This window comes from Fistularia commersonii, chromosome 25, assembly GCF_037954325.1.
Source record: "Fistularia commersonii isolate RoL2024-O1a breed Wild chromosome 25, RoL_Fcom_v1.0, whole genome shotgun sequence".
Lineage (NCBI taxonomy): Eukaryota > Metazoa > Chordata > Actinopteri > Syngnathiformes > Fistulariidae > Fistularia > Fistularia commersonii.
The window spans coordinates 6,594,090-6,615,486 of record NC_141308.1 but is presented as its reverse complement, the minus strand read 5'-3'; the positions used below and the strand labels follow the sequence as shown (position 1 = coordinate 6,615,486).

Sequence of the window (21,397 nt, the reverse complement as noted above, 5' to 3'; positions counted from 1 at the left end):
GAAGTGCCTGCACGGGATAAGCTAGGGTTTGATGGCTCTATAAAAGTAGCAGTCTGACTTACAAGCATGATACATTTTGACTTTGGCTTCTAAATGGATTATGTTTATTGTATAACAGTGTGTTTGATTTATTGCTTTAGATCGAAGATTCTGTTGTTTGCCTTTTGAATGGAGAATAGGCCTCTGCAGCTTTTCTGTTCTTCCTCCAGCTGAAAAAAAAAAAAACTGTAGGAGGCATAGGTTGCTTCCTGTTTGTGTACTTGTGTGTATATACAACCCTCCTAATTAGCGCTCTGTCTGTGTTTGCTTTCTCTGAGCCGTTGCTCCTCTGATCACAGAGAAAGCAATTTATCAAAGAAAAAACAATTTACAAACAAGTAGGACTTGCCTCAGTTTGTCCTCGCACATGGATCAAAATTGATTTTCTGCCTCAGCGTGCTCCTTAATGATATGTGATGTTCCCTGCTTGTATAATTATCTTTACTTCTTTGCATATGAGTGATGTTGACCCACAGTAATTTGGGTTCTTTTGCCGGAATATGTGTCACCTCTGACCCCATCGCACTGTTGCTCCTGCTGTCACACAGGAATGATGAGCCATCCTCCCATCCCCATCAGTGAGCTGGCTGAGCACATAGAGCTCCTGAAAGCTAATGACAACCTCAGGCTCTCCCAGGAATACGAGGTGAGAAATGCGTTACGATTTCCATCTGAATGAATAGATACCATGTTAAGCAAGTTAAGCATTGGCTTCATAAAGCAAATGTTATTTAAGATTTGTATCTCTGTGAGCAGACAATATCCTCATGACTTATTCAGTAGTTCAATTTATTGCAGTATTATTCGTCTACATGGCAAACTATAATATCCACAACTAAATGCGCGCCATCGCCTCATGTTTATTTGGCTTCCTCTTCTCAGTCTATCGACCCCAGTCAACAGTTCACATGGGAGCACTCCAACTTGGAGGTCAACAAACCCAAAAACCGCTATGCTAACGTCATAGCATACGACCACACCAGAGTCATCCTGGCTCCCATCGAAGGTGAGAATTCGTTCAGAAATGCGGCGCAGCAGAAGAAGGTGAAGAAAGATGTTTTGAAATTCTAATAGAAGAGTCAGAGAGGGCGAATGAGCAGGATGATGGATGAAATCTGAAATTGCAAGCATTGCCCAGGACTGACTGTGTGTAGTGGCATGAGACTGACAAAGAGTGTAAATGTATTCAAGTGTAGCCCGCACGTCCTACAAAACAATACACAGAGAGATTTGATCTGCAGTTCATGAATTTACACCGACAGAGTCTTGTTGCTCTGTTGACGTCCTGTGATTGTATGTTCCGAGCTGCCAGAATCAGTTTGTTAGGCTTTTTGATGTAATACATCTGGCTTGGTTTATCATGTTGTCTATGCAGATCGCCGTTCTGTAAGATCCTCCGATATGTTTCATTTGCAGGCATCCTGGGGAGCGACTACATCAATGCCAACTACATTGATGGATACAGAAAGCAGAATGCTTACATTGCCACTCAAGGTCCACTTGCTGAGACGTTTGGAGACTTCTGGAGGATGGTGTGGGAGCAGCGGGCGGCCTCCATTGTCATGATGACACGCCTGGAAGAGAAGTCACGGGTAAGAAAGCGAACGGCCACCCTATAGCACATATTTCTCATGTTACAATCTAGAATATTGACTGAATAGAAATTATGCTGGTCTCGTTGGACTCATTGATTAGAATATATTTTTCTTCTCCGCATAGATAAAGTGTGATCAGTACTGGCCAAGTCGAGGCACAGAGACCTATGGGACAGTCCAAGTGACCCTGCTGGACACAATGGAACTGGCTACTTTCTGTGTTCGTACCTTTTCCCTGCATAAGGTAAAATCCTTTTATTTCTTCAAGCCTTCCTTTACCAATTGTATCCGCTGATTGCTCAGGTTTTCACCCTGAACTCACTTAAAATCAACAGTTCCATCCGAAGAAATCTGCTCTTGTCTCATCTTCCTCTTCAGTAAGGCAGCTGGTATCCATGGTGTTATATTAGCACCCCTGCTCTGATCTCTAAAGTTTAAAGTAAGAGACCAGGAGCCACAGAGTAATCATGGATCCTATCTTTCATCTCTCAATGAGCGTGAATGAAGGAGGATAATAGACTAGTTTGTACTTCATAGGCGGTTCAAACCAGGTCAGCATTCTTGTGACAGCCAGTTAGATTTGATCACTGCTGGAAACTTCACAGAGCGAATCGAAGGGCATCTGACTGACAATTCTCTGGCCTACTTACAAACATAGAAACTGGGCCAGCTGGATCTTCTCCAAAAATTCTATATGTTCTGAGAGGTTATCTATACGGTATATAAAAAAAATACATACATTGTATAAACTATATATAAATATTCTGCATATTATACATAAACTATACGGCCAAAAGTATTCACTCACTTGCCTCGCAAATGATATTAAGTGACATCCCATTCCTAATCCATAGGGTTCGATATGACTTCAGTCCACCCTTTGCAGCTAGAACGGCTTTCGACTCCTCTGGGAACACTGTCCGCAAGGTTCAGAAGTGTGATTACGGGAATTTTTGACCAATCTTCCAGATGCGCATTTGTGAGGTCGCACACTGATGTTGGACAAGAAGGCCTGGCTCTCAGTCTCTAATTCATCCCAAAGGCGTTCTGTCAGGTTGAGGTCAGGACTCCATGCAGGCCAGTCAAGTTCATCCACACCAGGCTCTGTCATCCATGTCTTGATGGACCTTGCTTTGTGCACTGGTGCACAGTCATGTTGGAAAAGTAAGGGGGCCAGCTCCAAACTTTTCCCACAAAGATGGGAGCATGGAATTGTCCAAAATGTCCCGGTATGCAGAAGCTTTCAGAGTTCCTTTCACTGGAACCAAGGGGGCAAGCCCAGCTCTGACAAACAACCCCACACCATAATACCCCCTCCAAACGTCACATTTGGCACAATACAGTCAGACAAGTAACGTTCCCCTGGCAAATGAAAGACCCATACTCGTCCATCAGCTCGCCAGATTGAGAAACGGGATTTGTCACTCCAGAGAACATGTCTCCACTGCTCTAGAGTCCAGTGGCGGCGTGCTTTACACCATTGCATCCAATGCTTTTCATTGCACTTGGTGATGTGTGGCTTGGGTGCGGCAGCTTGGCTGTGAAAACCCACTGTGAAGCTCTCTGTGTACTGTTCTTGAGCGAATCTGAAGGCCATATTAAGTTTGGAGGTCTGTAGCGATTGACTCGGCAGGAAATTGGCGACCTCGTCGCTCTGTGCATCTCAGCATCCGCTGACCCCGCTCCGTCAGTTTACGTTTCCTACCACTTAGCGGCTGACTTGCTGTCGTTCCCAAACACTCCCATGTTGTTATTGTACAGCTGACAGTAGAATATTTAGGAGCAAGAAAATTTCTTAACTGCATTTGTTGCACAGATGGCATCCTATTATAGTTCAATGCTGGAATTCACTGAGCTCCTGAGAGTGACACATGCTTTCACAAATGTTAGTAAAAACAGTCTGCATGCCTAGGTGCTTGATTTTATACACCTGTGGCCATGGAAGTGATTGGAACACCTGATTCCAATTATTTGGCTGGATGAGCGAATACTTTTGGCCAAATAGCGTATGTATATTTATACAGAGACATGCACACACATGCAGTTTATATACATATACAGACATCAGTGCTATAAGTCATAGATTGGCTGGTTCAATCGACACAACGTTACACTACAGTTTTTTTCAGTTGGATATTTTTTGTATAAATCGAATTTAATACTATTCAATACAGCAGAGGTGTTTTTGTCAGTATACTTATCTAATTGCCATAAATTTTGATTGAAGAAATAAGTGATCGCTTAAGTATAAGTTAAGGTATTCCTTGCAGGACTTTTCAGGGAAACTGTTAATGTTGTGCTGTAAACACGACAGCTGCTATGACAGCAAATTCCTAGAAAGTGTTCTCTTAAAAAAAAGAGAGAATCCTGATCTTCAATAAGAATTCATAATTTCATAATGCACTGAGGATCAGACAGATTTCTGTGGTTTTCAGAGTGGCAGCAGTGAACGGCGAGAAGTGCGTCAGTTCCAGTTCACAGCCTGGCCTGATCACGGTGTTCCTGAATACCCAACGCCCTTCCTCAACTTCCTCCGCAGGGTCAAAGCCTGCAACCCCCCTGATGCAGGGCCCATCATCGCTCACTGCAGGTGCTTATGCAGACTTGTAAATCATAAACAAAATGTTTCTGTAGTGAAGGTTACCCTTTGTCTTAACCTCCTTCTTTTCCTCCCCAGTGCCGGTGTTGGTCGCACTGGCTGCTTTATTGTTATTGATGCCATGTTGGAGCGCATTCGACATGAGCGCACGGTGGACATCTATGGTCATGTGACTCTGATGCGCTCACAAAGGAATTACATGGTTCAAACAGAGGATCAGTACAGCTTCATACATGAGGCACTGCTGGAGGCTGTGGCTTGTGGAAACACAGAGGTAGCAGCTAGGAGTCTGTACTCGTACATGCAGAAACTGTCCAAGGTGGAGCCCGGAGAGCATGTCACTGGCATGGAGCTGGAATTCAAGGTAGTGTTGGATGATAAGGCTGTGAAAACAAATACTTTTTTTTACCTTGGTTAACTGTCCATAAAAGCTAAAAAAAAAAAAACAGCAAAAAAACAAAGCTAACTAAAATGAATTTTTTCTCTTTTAATCTTGTGTAATTGCTCTCAGGTTTGTTTTAATCTACTGTCACTCTGGAAATGATTGCATCAGCCGTCTTTTTCATTACAAAAAAAATCTGTAGCCTTAGATGAGATCCATAAGTATACAACTTCAATAATGGCAAATCAAATAACTTAATGGATTATATAATAATTGTAATTTTTTTAAAGACATCGTATTTTGCTGATTTTCCAGTTTGTTTGTGGTTTTTTTTTCATTTCTAAGTATGATTTCTAGGTTTTCGTTGTTGTTGTTGTTATTGTTATTTTTGTTTAATTTTGTTAATTGATCAACTTTAAATTTCTTTCTATGAAATTTGAGACCCGAGACCCTCATAAATTCCCGTTTTTGATCCTCTGTTATTATTGCATTCCATTATATACATTTAGTAGGAAGTACCCAGCAAGGCATAATTGTCTTCATGACACAAGTACTCACCTGAAAAGTCATATACATAATCCAGCATTCAAAGAATGTTTGAATCGCATGGCATTAAATTCTTAAATATCTGAAACCATGCAACCTTCACATTTTCTCTCATGCAGCGACTGGCCAACACCAAAGCCCACACCTCCCGATTTGTCACAGCCAACCTTCCTTGCAACAAATTCAAGAACCGACTTGTCAACATCATGCCCTATGAGACCACCCGTGTGTGTCTCCAGCCGATCAGAGGCCTGGAGGGCTCCGACTATATAAACGCCAGTTACATAGATGGATACAGGTATGTTTTCCCACTGAGAACAATATGACCTGACCACCTTGTCTGCTTGATGAGTGAATGGATCGGATAGGTTTTCAGCACATTGCTTTCACCTGTCACATCTGTTATTACTATATACATGTTCCCACGGTTTGTTTTGCTGCACAGCACTCGCTTCTTTTCCAGTGACAGGGTGGACAGTGATGTGCTGCTGATGATTCAGACTTTGTTGTGCACATACTTTGACTGCTCCACTTCTTGGCTGAAGCCTTAACATACCTGCATTTTTTTTGAGTACATTCCATAAATGATGTGTAAATATAATAATGCTGAGTACTACATATTCTCATCTTTCTATTGTGCATTGAATAAAATACTAGAATATGTATTCAAAATGATTCTGATCTTTTGTTAAATAACATTAAAAAAAACATTGTGGCAGAAAAGCTTGAAAAGGCTTAATGCCCTGAAATGTAATGACTCGACATTTTCAGAAATGTATCACCTAGTTCATAACGATGCCCTTTAAGAAGAGCAATTTTGGGACAAACAAAAATAAATGGCCATGAAAAGCATGGTGACAAGACTGCATAGTAATATTTATATTTAGTATAATTTATATAATATTTAGTCTTGAACCATGACACATGAAGTATTGGTGTAACATCTCAAAAGTAACTGAAAAATATTACAGGAGAAATGTTATGTTGATACATGTGTATTTATGTATGTGTGTTTGTAGGCAGCAGAGAGGCTACATTGCTACCCAGGGTCCACTAGCAGAGACCACAGAGGACTTCTGGAGGATGCTTTGGGAACACAACTCAACTATCGTGGTCATGCTTACCAAATTGAGAGAAATGGGAAGAGTATGGAGGAGAATAATGTTTTTGCACACACAGAGTGCTACAGTTGGCAAAGCCCAACTTATTGAAGTACCGCAGAGTGTCAATTTCTTTATCTTTGTTCCACTCTCAGGAGAAGTGCCACCAATACTGGCCTGCGGAGCGATCCGCCAGGTATCAGTACTTCGTGGTGGACCCGATGGCTGAGTACAACATGCCCCAGTACATCCTCCGGGAGTTCAAAGTTACAGATGCCAGAGTAAGTTTTTGGAGCATTTATAAGTTGTTCCCATTTTGTGTGTTGTTGTCATATATCAGTAGAACAGCACACTTTTTGACTTCTCTACTCCATTCCTTATCACTCAAAGGCAGTGATACAAATCATGTCCTAATGAACTGTTGTGCATTTTAGTTAATGTATATGTTGTATTTGGAAGTGTGTATTGCCACAGTTTATTGACAGTTCACCCTAGATTACCTTTCAACTACCTTATCTCCAGATTATCTCGACAGCTGTGTGTATGACTTGGCGACCGTGTCCGCACATGTGTACCAGTCATAGATAACTTCAGTTAAGCCTGTCCCATGCAGACGCCACATCGACAGATGCTCTATTGATCTCCATTAAAGGGGAGTCAGAAAGGCTGAGCAGAGGAGAAAAGATGTAATTGCCTCCTGAGTGTCTGACAATAGCAGACACACTGACATTACAGCAATAGTTAACCACAGCCACTGATCCAGGGTCAGATAACAGTAATCATTAGACAGAAAAGGGAAATTGCAGTCAGTGTCCCACACTGCAGTCAATGCAGCAAGCAGAGTTTCTTGGATGTTTAAATAATCATCTCACATAAACAACAATTACAGTTCACAGTTCCTGAATAAACATCCTAAATCAATTCCAAACCAGAATGGGACTTACCAAATAGCAAGGAAGGTTTAACACAACGTGCCATGTGCAACTGTAGATCACCTTACTGGCATATTTCACAAATGACATCTTGCATCATATTACAGTTTGAACATTTGATTTCAGTCTGCAGTTTTCAGTGCATGTTTCAATTGAAGAAAGACCAGGAAGGAAGGAGCAGAGGAAGAGAGCTAAGACTGACTGGTTTTATTACAAATTTGTATACACTCTGTAGCTTGGACTCTGGCGTAGACAGGATGTCAGCTGGCAGTCGAGCTGAGGTGACAATTTTGGCAAATGAGAGGAAATAAGAGCGAGGGAATGAGAGATGTCAGAATCTTACTGCTCGTAGCCGATCAGCTGATTGACTGGATTTAGTAATGTTTAACAATAACTCGTGACTTGGATGTGTAAGACACTCGTTCCTCAAAATCACTTCCCACAATTCTCCATTGAATTGTTATTTTTTTCCTGTCAACTCTTTCAGGACGGCCAGTCGCGGACGGTACGCCAGTTCCAGTTCACTGATTGGCCAGAACAAGGTGTGCCCAAATCCGGGGAGGGCTTCATCGATTTCATTGGCCAGGTGCACAAAACTAAAGAGCAGTTTGGCCAGGATGGACCAATCAGCGTTCACTGCAGGTCAGCGGCTGGGCTCCTGGTAGCGCCTCAATCACAATTTTTTTTTAATCCAAAACCAAAACTCTCCAATTTACCTACAAGTGCAAGCACCTTTTATTTGAATTCTCGCTTCGGGAATTCCTGTACCTATGACATTCTGGAGATCTGATGCCATTTGATGTTTTTGTTTCTGGCCCCAGTGCTGGTGTGGGAAGAACTGGTGTCTTCATTACGCTGAGCATTGTACTGGAGAGGATGCGTTATGAAGGGGCGGTGGACATCTTCCAGACTGTCAAAATGCTGCGGACACAGAGGCCTGCCATGGTGCAGACTGAGGTACAACATCATTTTCATTTTCTGCATACTCTGGCTCAACAGATGGAGAGCAGGAGGGTAGAGCCCATCTATTACTTTCTATTTCACTAAAACTTCCCTACTTTTATTCCAGAGCATAACAGGAAATTGGGGTCCTATGACTTTATGCCTGTTTAATTATACTACAGATGTTTGACTGCAGAGCTTATAAAGTCAGCCAGGAATCTCACATCTGATGTTGATTCCTGATTTGCCAGCCACTGTATGATCGAACTAACGTGGCTCTTTTGTTCCCCCCGTGATGGCTAATTTTTTTTTTTAATGATTTTCCAGAACAGTGGGTCATGTAAGGCTTAATATTGCGTGAACCCTTTCGTGTTACTACTTTGAGAATGGCAGGCAAAAAAATGAACTCAGTCTACATTTACTCAGCCCTATGGCAGTGTTTGACAGGGACGTGGTGATTGAGCAACCTCCCCAAAAACTAAAGCAAACAGTGGCAAATTATTTACACATAATTAACCAAGTGAAAAGAAAGATTTGACAGGGCTTACTTTCACTACTACGCTAGAGATATTTCTGCTTTAAAATTATGTGAATCCCAGTTATAAAGTTTACATCACTTAATGGGTCATGAATAATGCCAGGTTGATCAGCATTGAAAATGCATGTTTGAAAATGCTCTCAAGAGAAGTCAGGAAGCAGAGTTGAACTTAACAAAGATGTTGAGGTTCTCTTTGGCAGTGAGGAGGATGGATGGGATCAGGAATGAGTCCATCAGAGGTACCTCACATGTTAGATGTTTTGGAGATAAAGTCAGAGAGGCCAGACCTAGATAGCAGAGATAGTATAGAGGAGGCAGACGGGAGGCTTAGAGGAAGACCGAAGAGGAGATTTATGGATGTAGTGAAGGAGATAGGGAGTAAGTTGGTGTGAGAAGAGGTTGCAGAGGAGAGAGTCAAATGGAGGCCGATGATTCAGCCCTTAAAGGGCGCAGCTGAAAAGAAAAGAAAATTGTGTTTGGGGAAATGGTGATTATTGATATCAATTCATTAGAGAAAGGCTCAGCTCTGTTTGCCAAACAAACTCCAGGTGACTCATAGACGTCTGTAAAACTAAAACCATAACAGTAGTTGTGTTGCAGTAGATTTTAACGATGGGAACGCATGTTGAAACCGTTGAATGAGAATTAGCAAGAAGTAAAATGCATTTTTTAAGTATACCTTTATTCCAGAATAAGAACTGTCCATTTCAATACAAGCCTCCAAATGTTTAAATGTCAGAAGACATAATATGCCTGTCCTCTGTCTCTTAAGTCATGTATTTTTCAAATACGAAACAACTGTTTTTTTTTTTTCGTTTTTTTTTTTTACTAAATAGCTACAATATTGCCTAAAAATGTATAATGGTGTGACACAGAAATGGCCCCGAATCCTCTTTTTTTTTGTATCGACAAAACAACGTTATCACTAAGTACGTTATCGCTGTGTGTGTCGTCTACCCAGGATGAGTACCAGTTCTGCTACCAGGCTGCTCTGGAGTACCTGGGTAGCTTTGACCACTATGCAACGTAAGTGAAGACAACCATTCATCCACCTCCCTGTTTCGAGGTCCACCAACAAACCAACGAGCGAAACAACTGACTGACCTGCCGAAAACGTGAAACTTGTCCGAGAGCAAGATTTAAGGAAGGAATCCAAACCAACGAAGACAAAAAAACGACAACAAATCTGTGTCTCACAGCAGCCAAGCATAAGAGGAGGAGAAGAGACGGTGACTGTGCAGACTATCCATGTGTAATCCATATACTTACCTCAGTGTTCCAGTGTGAAGGACATATAATATGTGTGTCGTGGTCAGCTATCTCCAATATGAACCTATGAAAAACAAATGGCTTCAGAAGAGGAATTATGATACAATATGTCTATAGAATACGAAAAAAAAGAAGAAGAAAAAAAAAAAACACACACACAAAGAGCCTGGATATTTGCTGCACCCTTTATGGGCTTTTTATCCTCAACTTTGTATCTATTGGTTTGGTGTACTAAGGGGTTACAAAGTGCAAAGGTGAAGATTTCTATGTGTCCGTGAGTCTATTTTAAAGGTGTCTACTGATTATAGTCTAAAATTGATGAGGTTCGGACTTGCCGCCTGTTGGAGAAGCATGCGGATGCTCATTTACCCGACGCACAGTGCCAACAGACATCAAGCAGCATGAACATGAAGTGCGGCCTCTGAGGAGAGACGGCTCCCTCCGGCATCCAGCATCACATGATTTCTGTGTCAAACTAGAAGCCGCTCTTACCCACTGGCCTGGGATCAGTTCGCGCTCCTTACTTGAGTCCTCACTGAGTAACAGCTGGCCTCAGAACAGTAACTAGAGCCCGTCCTCAGCTGGGCAGAGATTTGTAGTCCAGTGCAGTCATCATTCAACAAAGCCTGCTTGCTTCATGCTGTGGTCCTAGTTCATCCTCCAGCTCAGCCCCTCTTGATGTCAGTCCCATTGTGGCTTATTCAGAGATGCTAATGAAAGAATCAAGCTCCAATCCATTTCTCTCTCTTGGATTTGAAACTGCAGACATGATTATTGTGTTTTTTATGTCTTTGCCTTATGCTGACTCTTGTGTTATAACATGCTGCTCATGCTTTTTGTGCGTATCTCTAATTGTCTTACAGTATCTTGAACTGAGGATGAAAGTCTCCCCTGAACACCTTCCTCCTCTTAAGCTTACCTACTTGAATTGCACCAATCTGCAGTTAAACCACTCAAAAAAGTACAATTGAGTGTGAGTAATGTGAGTTGCACACTTGAAACAATTGTCTCCCTCGACCCAACTGATCCGATGTGCTCCATTAAAATTCTCACCCTGTACAGAAAATCCCAACTTAATCAATTGTTGTTTCTCCTCCTGTCTGCTCCAGTAAAATTGCACACGTCCTTGATATCAATATTTATCTTTCTTGATTTGACATATAATCATAAATGGTATCACGTGGTGATTGATGAGCACAGCAATGTAACAGTATATCCGATTGATCTCCACCAATTTTGTACATACGGTCTATCATTGGAGTCGTATACAGTACAATTGCCTCAGCACAAGATATAACGTGGGATTGGATGTGATGTAGTTCTTATCGTCGCAAAAAAAGCCTTATTGTTATTGTTGACTTTGTCATATTTATTTCATATGATTTTTTAAAAAAAAAGATATTTATTATTATTCTATTTTGTTACTTTTTATTTTATTTTTTATTTATTAGGAATAACTAGCACCTATAACCAATACAATGTTTCAATGTTGTTTTTTGTTTTCTTTGTTGTTGTTTTTTTTTTTTCTTTGTGGCAAGTCGATGTTAGACTATGATATTGTCATCTTTTTTTATATTATTACTTCAATCGTCAGTTTTTATGCTTTTTTAATTTGCTTTATTATAAAGTATACCCTCTGTGTAGGGTGCTATTTGATACTAATTACTGATGTCTGACTTGTTAGCTAGAGATGTACATTAGAGGCAGACCTAGTTTAAGTTTACAGTGGTGCCCTGTTGATGCCCCCCTTCTCTACCCCACAGCTGGTACGATCATGGCGACAGAGGTCTGATCCACCCCCGCCATGACGGGATCAAGGGCATCGGAGAAATCAAATGTATAAAGCAAGCTTGTCGGTGAAACCCCCCCGACAAGCTGGCGATATTTAGTTTGCTGAAGCACATGGTAGCAAGTGTATTTTTGACAGAGTAGATCAACACTGCCCGGTTTAACACTTAACTCACCTTGAAAAAATATTCTTTAAATCTGAACTTATTATCCTGAAATTATGTGTGGTCCCAAAGTCTTGGCAATGTGTGACATATATAAAATATGTTATTCCCTCAGTTTTTAACAGTTATGTCAAGAGAAACATTTAAGGCACACATGAAGCGTACTATAATATGTGTTGAGGGCCAGCTCTGATAACGCCACCCCCCTCACTTATGTACCTGTTCTTTCCTTTCAAACCATGGATGTAGATATATTATCTCAACTTTGTATTAAAGCAGATGATTGGATATACAGCACAATGAGACGTTTCATTCCTTTCAGCTGTTGTCCCTTTGTGTTGTTCACTCCCTGGCCACTGGATGGGGCTCAATAAACAAATGGAGTTTCATCGTTTTAATTATTGACGAGAGGACAAATGTTTTTTTTAGCGTTTGTTCCTTTTGCTTGTCTGCATCCACTCGAATTAGTGAAGTGTGACATTTGAGATTGATTGAGGAAAATCCCTAAATTATTTACCTCAAAAATATATAACTTTAATTACAAACAAATTTTCTGCCATTCAAGTTGGGTACTTTTATTACATGCTTCATTACAGTTATTTTTCCTACCTTTTAAAAGGAAACACAGATCTGTTTCATATTAAGATCCCATATTAAAAAAATGCCTTACCATCATAAAAGATTTTTATCTCCAGAAACATGTTCAAATTAAATTCACAGCTCTTTTGCTCCTAATTAACAAAAAAAAAAAAGCACAATGATCTTCAGTCGAAAGTTAGTATGTATATTCATTCATATCTTTTTGTTATCAGTATTGAAAAAAATATACAATTAATTATTTATCATTCATGCATACAAAACATTTATTCCCCAATTTAGTAATGTCTTTTTGAAAATAAGTGTAACTGATGAGGTAATGTAAATGTGCTGAAACAGATGCCCTTATATTTTTCGAAGCACACATTTTTCAAATCTGATCCTACAACGATAAAAGACACCGGGAATGTTGCTCCTTTTGTCCGAGGTTGTCTCTTTTTCAGCAGCCTTACCACTGATGTATCCTTCATGCAGGGCCGAGGTGTATTCAGGGCAGAGCAGTAATTCACTAAAAATGAAAACACCGGACCGAGATAATCTGCAGAGACATGTGTTGGTGCCACATGCAAAACAGAAATGAGTCTGCAATATCTGTAAAGTTCACAGCACCATCACAGCAACGCCATCTTAATTGTTCTGACTGCAATCTGTCTGCTGACAGAAACATATTTTGGGCTTTTTATTGCTGATGACTGATGATGACCTCCTGACCTACAGCCTCCTCACAATTACTCACACTGCCAACCGTTTACCCAAACCTCACAGTCTATTGTGCTCTACGATTAAAAGGGAAAAACCAAGGGCAGATAGTAGGGGTTAAAGGAATGTGGCTTCCTCCATCAACCAATTTTAATTAAGTGTAAAACTTGAAGCAGGTTCAGTTACTTTATTCCATAACCGCTGTGATCGGGTTCTTCATAATGAAAACACGTGAAAGAAACGCTTCAGTGTCTGCTGTGGTGTCCTTCAGTAAAGTAATAGTCCCACACTGTGACTGTCCTACTGAACAAAATGAACATTCTCAAAGAGGAGCATGACCTTGAACTGTGTCTACTAAACACAATAGATGATGTTTATGAAAGGTATGCCGCCACCATCCATGCATGATGGTTGGCAAAACTGATTCGTTTTCAGAATTCATAATATTGATCATTTTTTTATGAAGAGGCAAAAATATATTCTTCTGTTAGTGCCAAAAAATGCTTAGTACCAATGACTTGCCAAAAGCAATATATCAGTAAAGTATGGTTAATTTAAGAGCTTGTGAGAGACATTCTTTTGCAGTGGGGAGGGTGAAGGGCGAACTGGGAGCCATCCTGGACAATCCTTCTCACCCCCTGCACGACGACTTGTGGCCGATGTGCAGCTCCTCCAGCCAGCGGTTCATCCCACCCCGGTGCAGAAGGGAATGCTTCAGACACTCCTTTGTGCCCACGGCCATCAGACTGTACAACAGCATTCCGGACAGCACACAACTCTGACCGGCCTGAGTGCACCTGTGCTGCTTCCACAATTCCATCACCATTCACATGTCATGCTCTAACTCTGCTGTCTCTCATATCCTTGTTTGTCCCAGCCTGCACACATCCTGCCTATTTTTGCTTATTTATTTTATTCATTGCTATTTATTTCTGTCACTCTGGTTGTGTATTTTTCACCCTAACTGTTTCTTGAGGTTGCCCATTGTTATCCCTAATGCCGTTGCTGTTGTTGTTGTCTGCTGTGCATCTATCCGCTGTCTACTAATACATGGAAGTCTTGCTATCTTCTGTCTTCTGCCTTTCTATTTATATTTATATTCATATTCATTTTCATTTTTTTTGACATTATAACCGTCAACGCTGCTGTGACAAAGGAATTTCCCCTATGGGGAAGTTTTTCTTATCTACACTATAACAAACGTGTCTCAAAAATTGATGCTTTTCTCTGTGAAATAATATGAATTGGCAATTCTTGATTCAAGTTTCTCAAATATAAAGATGTTGTGTTTACTCATTATTGTTGGATGTTTTATTATTTATTTGTATAAATGTATGGAAAATTACTATCATAGAGGACCCATGCAATTTTTTGCAGTTATGAACTGAGAGCCGGCTGACAGGACACAGGCAGATCACGTTCATCCTGCATACATCAGGGTGATATCATCAGTCCCTTCAGACCTGATGTACCCGAGAAAAGCACGTGCACGACAAAAAGAAACAATAATTCAAATAACACTTTTAAAAAGTAAATTGGTGAGGGGGAGTTAATAAAAGATAAGGATTATGTGAATTCCATTATATTAAAATATTGCACAAAACTAAACTTGGTTTCAATGCATGGCTTTTACATGAAGAACCGATATTGGAATGCACGTGTGTTTTATCATGCAGACTATCATAAGTGCTGCAGCCAGTCTGATGTGTATCTGTGCAGGTTGAGCAGGTTGCTTGGCAAAGGCTATGACGACCATTACCCTCCAAATACCTTCCTGTCGCATATTTCCACGGTACCGTAGTGTGCAGAAGAGGGTGTGTGTGTGTCATGTGGAGCAGTTCCCTGCCTTCCCGAAGCCTATTGGCCACAACACTTAGTAGGCCGTCCTTGTTATTTCACCTGCCTTTTTGTTTCTGTTGTTACTATCAGGAAAGAGTGATTCTGAACTCACGTAACTAGTTTTTGTTTGAAATCTGTGAATCTAATGTCGCATGTGAGCACCTATGTCTGGATGTTTGGGCTTTAAGTTTGTGCCTTTCATCATGAGTTTAAAAAGCAGAAGGCTCTCATTGGACAGCTCTGTGTAAGTATTTTGTTTAATCCCTTTTGTCATCTCCTTTTAACATTTCTGTTTATTTTTCTTTATCTTGTTTGCACAGTCTTTCATTGTTATGAACCAAAATGTATCAAAAGTAAGGATAATTAGCAATTGACCTTCTTCTCCCCCTCTCACACAGTGCAGCTGCACTGTTTGCCCCATACGACCAATTTAAGTCATTATTTTGAGAGGTCTTTTCACCCAAATTTCAATCTCATTATGCGCGCATTTTATAAAAATTGAATCCACAGTCTGATGATTGTCTGCTCCTCTCTCTGGACAGCTACCTAGACAATGATGGACTCTTAGGTGGCCGAAGAGGCAGCAGCATCAAGCTCAACAGACGATCGAGAAAGAGTTGCGACTTCAGCCGAGCTGAAATCCCAGAGCTAAGTCATCATCTCAGCAGCAGGGAGTCCATCAGGTAGGCCTTCAACACTGCTGAGGATGCAGGGAAAAATTTGAAGTTGGGTTTTATTTGACATCTTTGTGTCCTCAGGGAAAAGATCCAGGCTGAGGAAAGCTTCAACCAAACAGATGGGCTGATTAGCAAAAGTGTATGTCAGACATATTTTCCCTCATTAGTTGGAAACTCAAAAAATTGATTAAACCTCAGTCTTATTTTTAAAATTCATAGTTTGTTTCGTTGGTTTGAAGGGGGGGTTGACATTCAAGCCCCTCAGTTCAATTCATTTTAAATTTCTAATTTAAGATTGATGCTGATGTCTGGTCTTGTCTTCATCTTTAACATCCTAAATGTGCTTTTAAAGAATTGCTGTGCCCTTTCAGAGTTTCCAGAAGCATAACAAGACCTTCAACAAACTGTTTCCAGAGATCCCTGACACTGAGACGACACACAGTGAGTCCAATGGAGTCTGTTACTTATTTGCCAATATTGATGGCGGTGATTAATTCACACAGGGTCATTTCCTCCATTTCTTTCAAGCCTGTCCTTAATTTTTGTAAATGTTTCAGAGATCAACAAAAACCCGTAGCTTCAACATAACATTAGAACATTAGAGGAAATCCAAGTGATAATTCAAACTACAGCTCTTCAGTGTTTCAAAATGACATAATAATTATGTTTGTGTTGTAGCGTTTGCCTGTGCATTGCAGAAGGAAGTGATTTATCATGGAAAGCTCTTTATTTCGGAGAACTATGTGTGTTTCTACTCGTCTGTGCTGCTGAAAGACACAAAGGTAATGACCCTTTAAACAAGCAGTGACTGAAAAGTTTTAGGAACTTACTTATGAGAAAACACGAGCATCATGTCAACATGGATCGGGAATATTTCCCATTCAGATTATGAAACTCCCATGTGAAACCTTTCACAGCAATAAAAAAAAAAACACACCAATTTTCTCAAAACTCCGTAGGTAGTGATCACTGCGTCAAGTGTACGAGAGGTGAAGAAACAAAACTCGGCCTTGTCCATGTTGTCCATTCAGACCAGTGATGGAGAGAAGGTGAAACAACACTTTTAAAATTGACCTTTTCTTGTTTATTGTCTCCTTTCACTGACAAGACCTTTTAGACCATAAAGCTTTTGACACTTCATTCACTTCAGTATATCTAATTCAGTATATTTGAATGCAGCCAGGAATGCCTACATAAAGTGCACTCGGACATTGACAACACCTACGTGTTTCTGGGTCAGTGACGCAGCCACTGCCTTCAGGGAATTATATTCATGAAACCTTTTAAATAGATGCCTCTCTCTGCTGCCATAACTTACCCACAGGGCTCAAAAATAGAACAGTAATGGGATTATTTTAAAATCAAGCTGGCATTTTTTTTATTTGTGAATATATAATTTGCATTTTATTACATCTATAAATTCTAATACTTTTGTTAGTCATTTTCTATGTTGTCATGATTGCGTATTGTTAAAAGAATAGATAAGGAAGTGCGGTCATTAATTGAATAGCAAAATATATCAATTGATATAAGCTTTGAGTCAAAAAAAAGAAGCGTTTTATGACGATCTGATGGGTTCTCCCGCCTGCTTTCTCTTCACGCAGTATTCGTTTGTATATTTGAGGAACCGAGAACTGTGCTACCAACTCCTCCAGTCCATCTGTTCACTGGAGCCGGTAAGTGACCCTTAATTTTTTCAAAACACACAAACATCAAATCAAGATTAGCCTTTTCCATTTTAATAATTATCTGCTGGTGTCACACAGGGTGACAGCACAAACAGCAGCCCTCATCTCTCCTCCGCAGAAATCGAACTTGACCATGATGTGGTAAGTTTCCTGCAGAGATTACTGGCATATGACAAAATTAGTAGATTGAATTCTCAATCTCTCCTCATGTATGATCTGCAGCCCTCCAATTATTCCAGTATGGAAGACAGTTTCCATCACCCTTTGAGCAGACAGAACAGTGTATGTCTCACTGAAGACTTCCCTCCGCTGTCCGGCGAAGGTAAGATTTACTGGAAAGGGGTATTTTATTACACAGGTCAGCAGTTCTTGCTGCTGATAAAATATATACGTGTCCCCAACATGAGGATGAGTCCTCAAAGGGGTGGAGGCGAAGGAGAACCTCTAGATATTGCTAAATTTGCCACCGTTGAAACAGAAAATAAGATTTTATATGTGAAATAATAAACCTTAATGTGAAAATTATGTAAATATTAAATAATGTTAAAAAGTTAACAAATTAGAAACTACATTTTTCCAAATTTAAAGACAATTGTTGAAATTATTACTTTACGATAGCTGTTTAAAATAACCGTATTATTTGGCAGTATTTGGATAGTTCAACCACTTTTGGTTTTCTATGTCAGATCATAGTATTATAATCCCAATAAACACCACTGAATGTCACAATACTGCACATGTTTGATTTTTTCAGGCCCCACAAGTTGCAACACCAGCAGTGTCACAGTTGAAGACCAGCAAAGTGCGTGACACCTCGTAAACAAAATGCAAACACCGAGATCCGCAGAGTGTCCAAATATAAAGCAACATTTTTATTGCTGTTTTATCTTTTGTCTCATACAGCAGTGCCTTGGTTTTGGAGGACGATTGAGAGCATCGAGCCCTTTGTCGTCTTCAGAGAAACTGGCAATCTCAGCACTCTATTCTATATCTATCTGCTGTTGTGAGTATTACAACTGATGCCCCATCTTTAGGGATTATAATCGATGCAAAGTCCTGTTGCAGTACTTCAGCATCAACCTGAGCTTCATAGCACACTTACAGATAGGCAATGTGCTGGGAGCCGGGCTTTTTCCAATGGTAGCTGTTATTTTTACAGAAGATTAACCAGCATCAGGTGCAGTTTAACCTTTGTCTAAAATATGTTAACATTCAGGCTCTCTGCGATATATCTTGCTGATATCTGTACTGTACAGTATGTACCCACTATCAGAGCCCTGAGTTACTTCTCATAGTACAAAAAAAAAAAAAAAAAAACATGTATCTGTGCTAATAGAGTGTTGATGCTCCTGTTGGTGTCTGGTTACATCGGACTGAAGATCATCGCATTAGAGGAGATGCTGAACACTATGGGAGCCCTGGTCGAGTTGTCCTTAGCACACACACAGTGAGTGCACACGTGAACAAACACCAGATACCTACAAACACGTGCTCTTCCGAAAAAAAAAAAAAAAACCTGTCTTGGAGAAAAGGAACAAAACAGTCATAACATAGCAGGAAGCAGGAAGTCAGCAGAAACCAGTTTAAATCACTGGAGATCAGATGAGCAGCATAGTCCGACTTGGCCATCTTTGCAATATGAACAACAGATCTGCCGCGATAACATTCCAGCCAAGTCACACCCACGGGGCAGTCTGTGTTTGAAATCATGCTTGTGATGATGAATAACTACTGTTTTTTCAATAGTCTGAGGATACTGCTGATCAGTCAACCAGCTCAAATAAGATCTTTCTTTTTTTTTTTAATCATAGTGTACCAAAACAAGAGTTCAGAGAATGACCTGACACTGCAACTCCTTTGAGCTTTACAGGCTCGCAGCTACCAGAGGTTTCCCTTCCTTGTTTGAGGAAGGGCAGAATCAAAGTTTTATTATCTCATTTACTCAACAGGCTGTCAGGCTGGCATTTAAGCTGTTTTCAAAAAAAAAAAATGTGCAAGAAACACAACTTGTGACTAGATGTTAAGTGTCGGAGGCCATTTAAAAGTTTAAGAGACTGATATTTCCCTCAGGAGTCACTGCCGCAATTAAAGGGGAGCAAATATTAAAACTTGCATTACTTCTACAGAAGCGGAGAGACGAGAAGGGTTTTATTTTTACGGTTTTACGGTAGTTGTCCATGCTGAAAACTTATTTTGGCCGCAACATCTTTTTCCATTTCCACGTTTTGTCACATTTTTAGGTTTTGGCAGGGTTTTTTGGCCACCATTGAAATGTTTGTAAGACAAGGGTCCAATATTTTTTAACTCTATTTCACTTGGTGAAAGCCTCTTTGCCAAAACTGAAGGATTCATTTTTTTTGTAGTTTTTACTAAATCTGTGACTGTCCTCTGTTTTCACTGCGGGTTTTTTCTTCCTTTCTAGTGGTCAAGAAACATAGCCAAGGAGCAAACAAATCCTCCAGAGAGCCTGGTCTAGTCACCAAAGTGCATTTTAAGTGACTTAACATCACCACCAGTCCAAAGAAACACAATATTTGATGCAAGACCTTGCCCTGGAAATGGGAATTTGCATGAATTGGCATTCTGTGTGGATACAGCTCATCAGTATGATGCCTTGGGTAATTTTGGAACTAGACCTCAAACTACTCAACTACATGATGACTGACGTTGTTGGCAGAGAAACGGCAGGGCAAAAATTCTCGGACTCTTGGACGGCTGAGCAACTTTATAAGCACTGAGCCACCCGGAGCGGGCCTGCTGAGACCGTTATATTTCCTGACTGAAGAAAAGCTGAGCTCAGCTGGCAGGGGCTGCCGTTGCCTGGGACCACATTTTTTGGATTTCCACAACCTACAGCAATCACAGCAGGGAGGATAAAATTGAATTTGGTTTTTTGGTGATTTAAAAAAAATATATTATGTGAGCTGCTGCACTCCGATACTATTCCAGAAAAAAAGAACAGACATTGCCCCTAGTCTGCCAGCAGAGGGCAGTCACTCCGTTGAGAAGCAGAAGGCGGGAGAAAAAAAGCTTATTTACATGGAAAGGAACATCTTAAGGCCTAAAATGTTTTGCCCCATCTTCTTAATAAATGTGTGATTAAGTAGATATTCGATTTCTGACACTCTGAGATGAAAATGAAATTGCACCTATTTGTTATGGCATAGGCTAATTGTCACAGATTGTTTCAACTAAATCATCCGAGATACACCGGACACATCAAGCGCGGCGTACCAACATCGTCTCAGCAAAAAATAAATATTTACAGAACTATGTGATAAATGTGACAGATATACAACTCTTTGTCGTGGCATCAGACTTCCTGTCAAGAATTCCATCTGCTTCGCAAATTCTAAAATGCATACCGGTAAATACTTTACTCAAGATTCAAAGCGTTTACTGTCACATGTACAGTGTAGAAAGGTGTTTTCCTGTACAGTGAAATTCCTACTCTGCTGTTCACAGTGCATTTGGATATGTGCTGACAGGAAGAGTGTAACCATTACTATAAATATGATTCTAGATATAAGGCAATAATGACTTCAAATGTCATTAAAGAATTCCATATTCAGTTTGTGCACTTGGGGATTCAAGTCTTGTGATGTCGCAATTTTTTGTGCCTATGGCCCCTGACATGTTGGTCAGTGCAATGTATAAGGCGTATAAACATATAAATTCACACAGGGGGAAAACTGGAGACGTACCCGATACATTTACCAACAGCATGGAGATAATAATCCAAACATATCACCGTAACCTGATTTGTCTTCCGTAAACCCGACTCAAATCAACTCACACAAATCCAATACCATCACATCACAACGGAGAGGATGTTTTACTCGACTAAAGGGGATAAAGTTTGTTGAAACTACAAAGTGTTTGCAACTAAAGCTCTACATTTCAATGGTTTGTTATGTTATAATTTACAACATACAGTGAAAAAATACTACGCAAAGTCATCAATCACTATAGCAATAATTGGGAAATCACGGGAATTCTAAAA

The 21,397-nt window shown here is 40.3% G+C and overlaps 2 protein-coding genes across 3 annotated transcripts in view; both read left to right on the top strand.

The window, feature by feature from the left end:
- LOC147219006 (receptor-type tyrosine-protein phosphatase S-like) overlaps positions 1 to 10,969 on the top strand; it is a 68,480-nt gene extending 57,511 nt beyond the window's left edge. The window contains exons 25-36 of the mRNA XM_086173257.1: positions 588 to 685; positions 922 to 1,045; positions 1,456 to 1,631; positions 1,759 to 1,878; positions 4,070 to 4,224; positions 4,312 to 4,597; positions 5,281 to 5,459; positions 6,181 to 6,307; positions 6,417 to 6,542; positions 7,681 to 7,835; positions 8,015 to 8,150; positions 9,635 to 10,969. Coding sequence (XP_086029383.1) covers positions 588 to 685; positions 922 to 1,045; positions 1,456 to 1,631; positions 1,759 to 1,878; positions 4,070 to 4,224; positions 4,312 to 4,597; positions 5,281 to 5,459; positions 6,181 to 6,307; positions 6,417 to 6,542; positions 7,681 to 7,835; positions 8,015 to 8,150; positions 9,635 to 9,703 — 1,751 coding nt within the window. The 3' untranslated portion in view covers positions 9,704 to 10,969. The remainder of the gene's footprint in view (positions 1 to 587; positions 686 to 921; positions 1,046 to 1,455; positions 1,632 to 1,758; positions 1,879 to 4,069; positions 4,225 to 4,311; positions 4,598 to 5,280; positions 5,460 to 6,180; positions 6,308 to 6,416; positions 6,543 to 7,680; positions 7,836 to 8,014; positions 8,151 to 9,634) is intronic.
- A 4,148-nt stretch (positions 10,970 to 15,117) lies between these two features.
- LOC147219005 (GRAM domain-containing protein 2B-like) lies at positions 15,118 to 20,977 on the top strand. Of its 2 annotated transcripts, none has more exons than XM_086172629.1 (13): positions 15,118 to 15,273; positions 15,572 to 15,712; positions 15,788 to 15,845; positions 16,078 to 16,147; positions 16,385 to 16,488; positions 16,666 to 16,755; positions 17,311 to 17,382; positions 17,473 to 17,535; positions 17,617 to 17,716; positions 18,149 to 18,196; positions 18,298 to 18,397; positions 18,731 to 18,841; positions 19,817 to 20,977. In XM_086172629.1, the coding sequence occupies exons 1-13, from the start codon at positions 15,194 to 15,196 to the stop codon at positions 19,830 to 19,832; spliced, it is 1,053 nt and encodes a 350-aa protein (XP_086028755.1). In that variant the 5' UTR covers positions 15,118 to 15,193; the 3' UTR covers positions 19,833 to 20,977. The 2 variants fall into 2 exon arrangements, with proteins under 2 accessions (XP_086028755.1, XP_086028756.1); XM_086172630.1 differs by having other exon boundaries at positions 15,125 to 15,273; positions 18,301 to 18,397.
- The last annotated feature ends 420 nt before the right edge of the window (positions 20,978 to 21,397 follow it).

What these genes read in the sequence shown, in the direction of transcription:
- LOC147219005 (XM_086172629.1), top strand. Translation starts at nt 15,194, where the DNA reads ATGTCTGGATGTTTGGGCTTTAAGTTTGTGCCTTTCATCATGAGTTTA. An exon ending in TCGAACTTGACCATGATGTG is followed by an intron (nt 17,536 to 17,616) that starts GTAAGTTTCCTG and finishes TATGATCTGCAG; the next exon opens with CCCTCCAATTATTCCAGTAT. An exon ending in CCCTCCGCTGTCCGGCGAAG is followed by an intron (nt 17,717 to 18,148) that starts GTAAGATTTACT and finishes TGATTTTTTCAG; the next exon opens with GCCCCACAAGTTGCAACACC.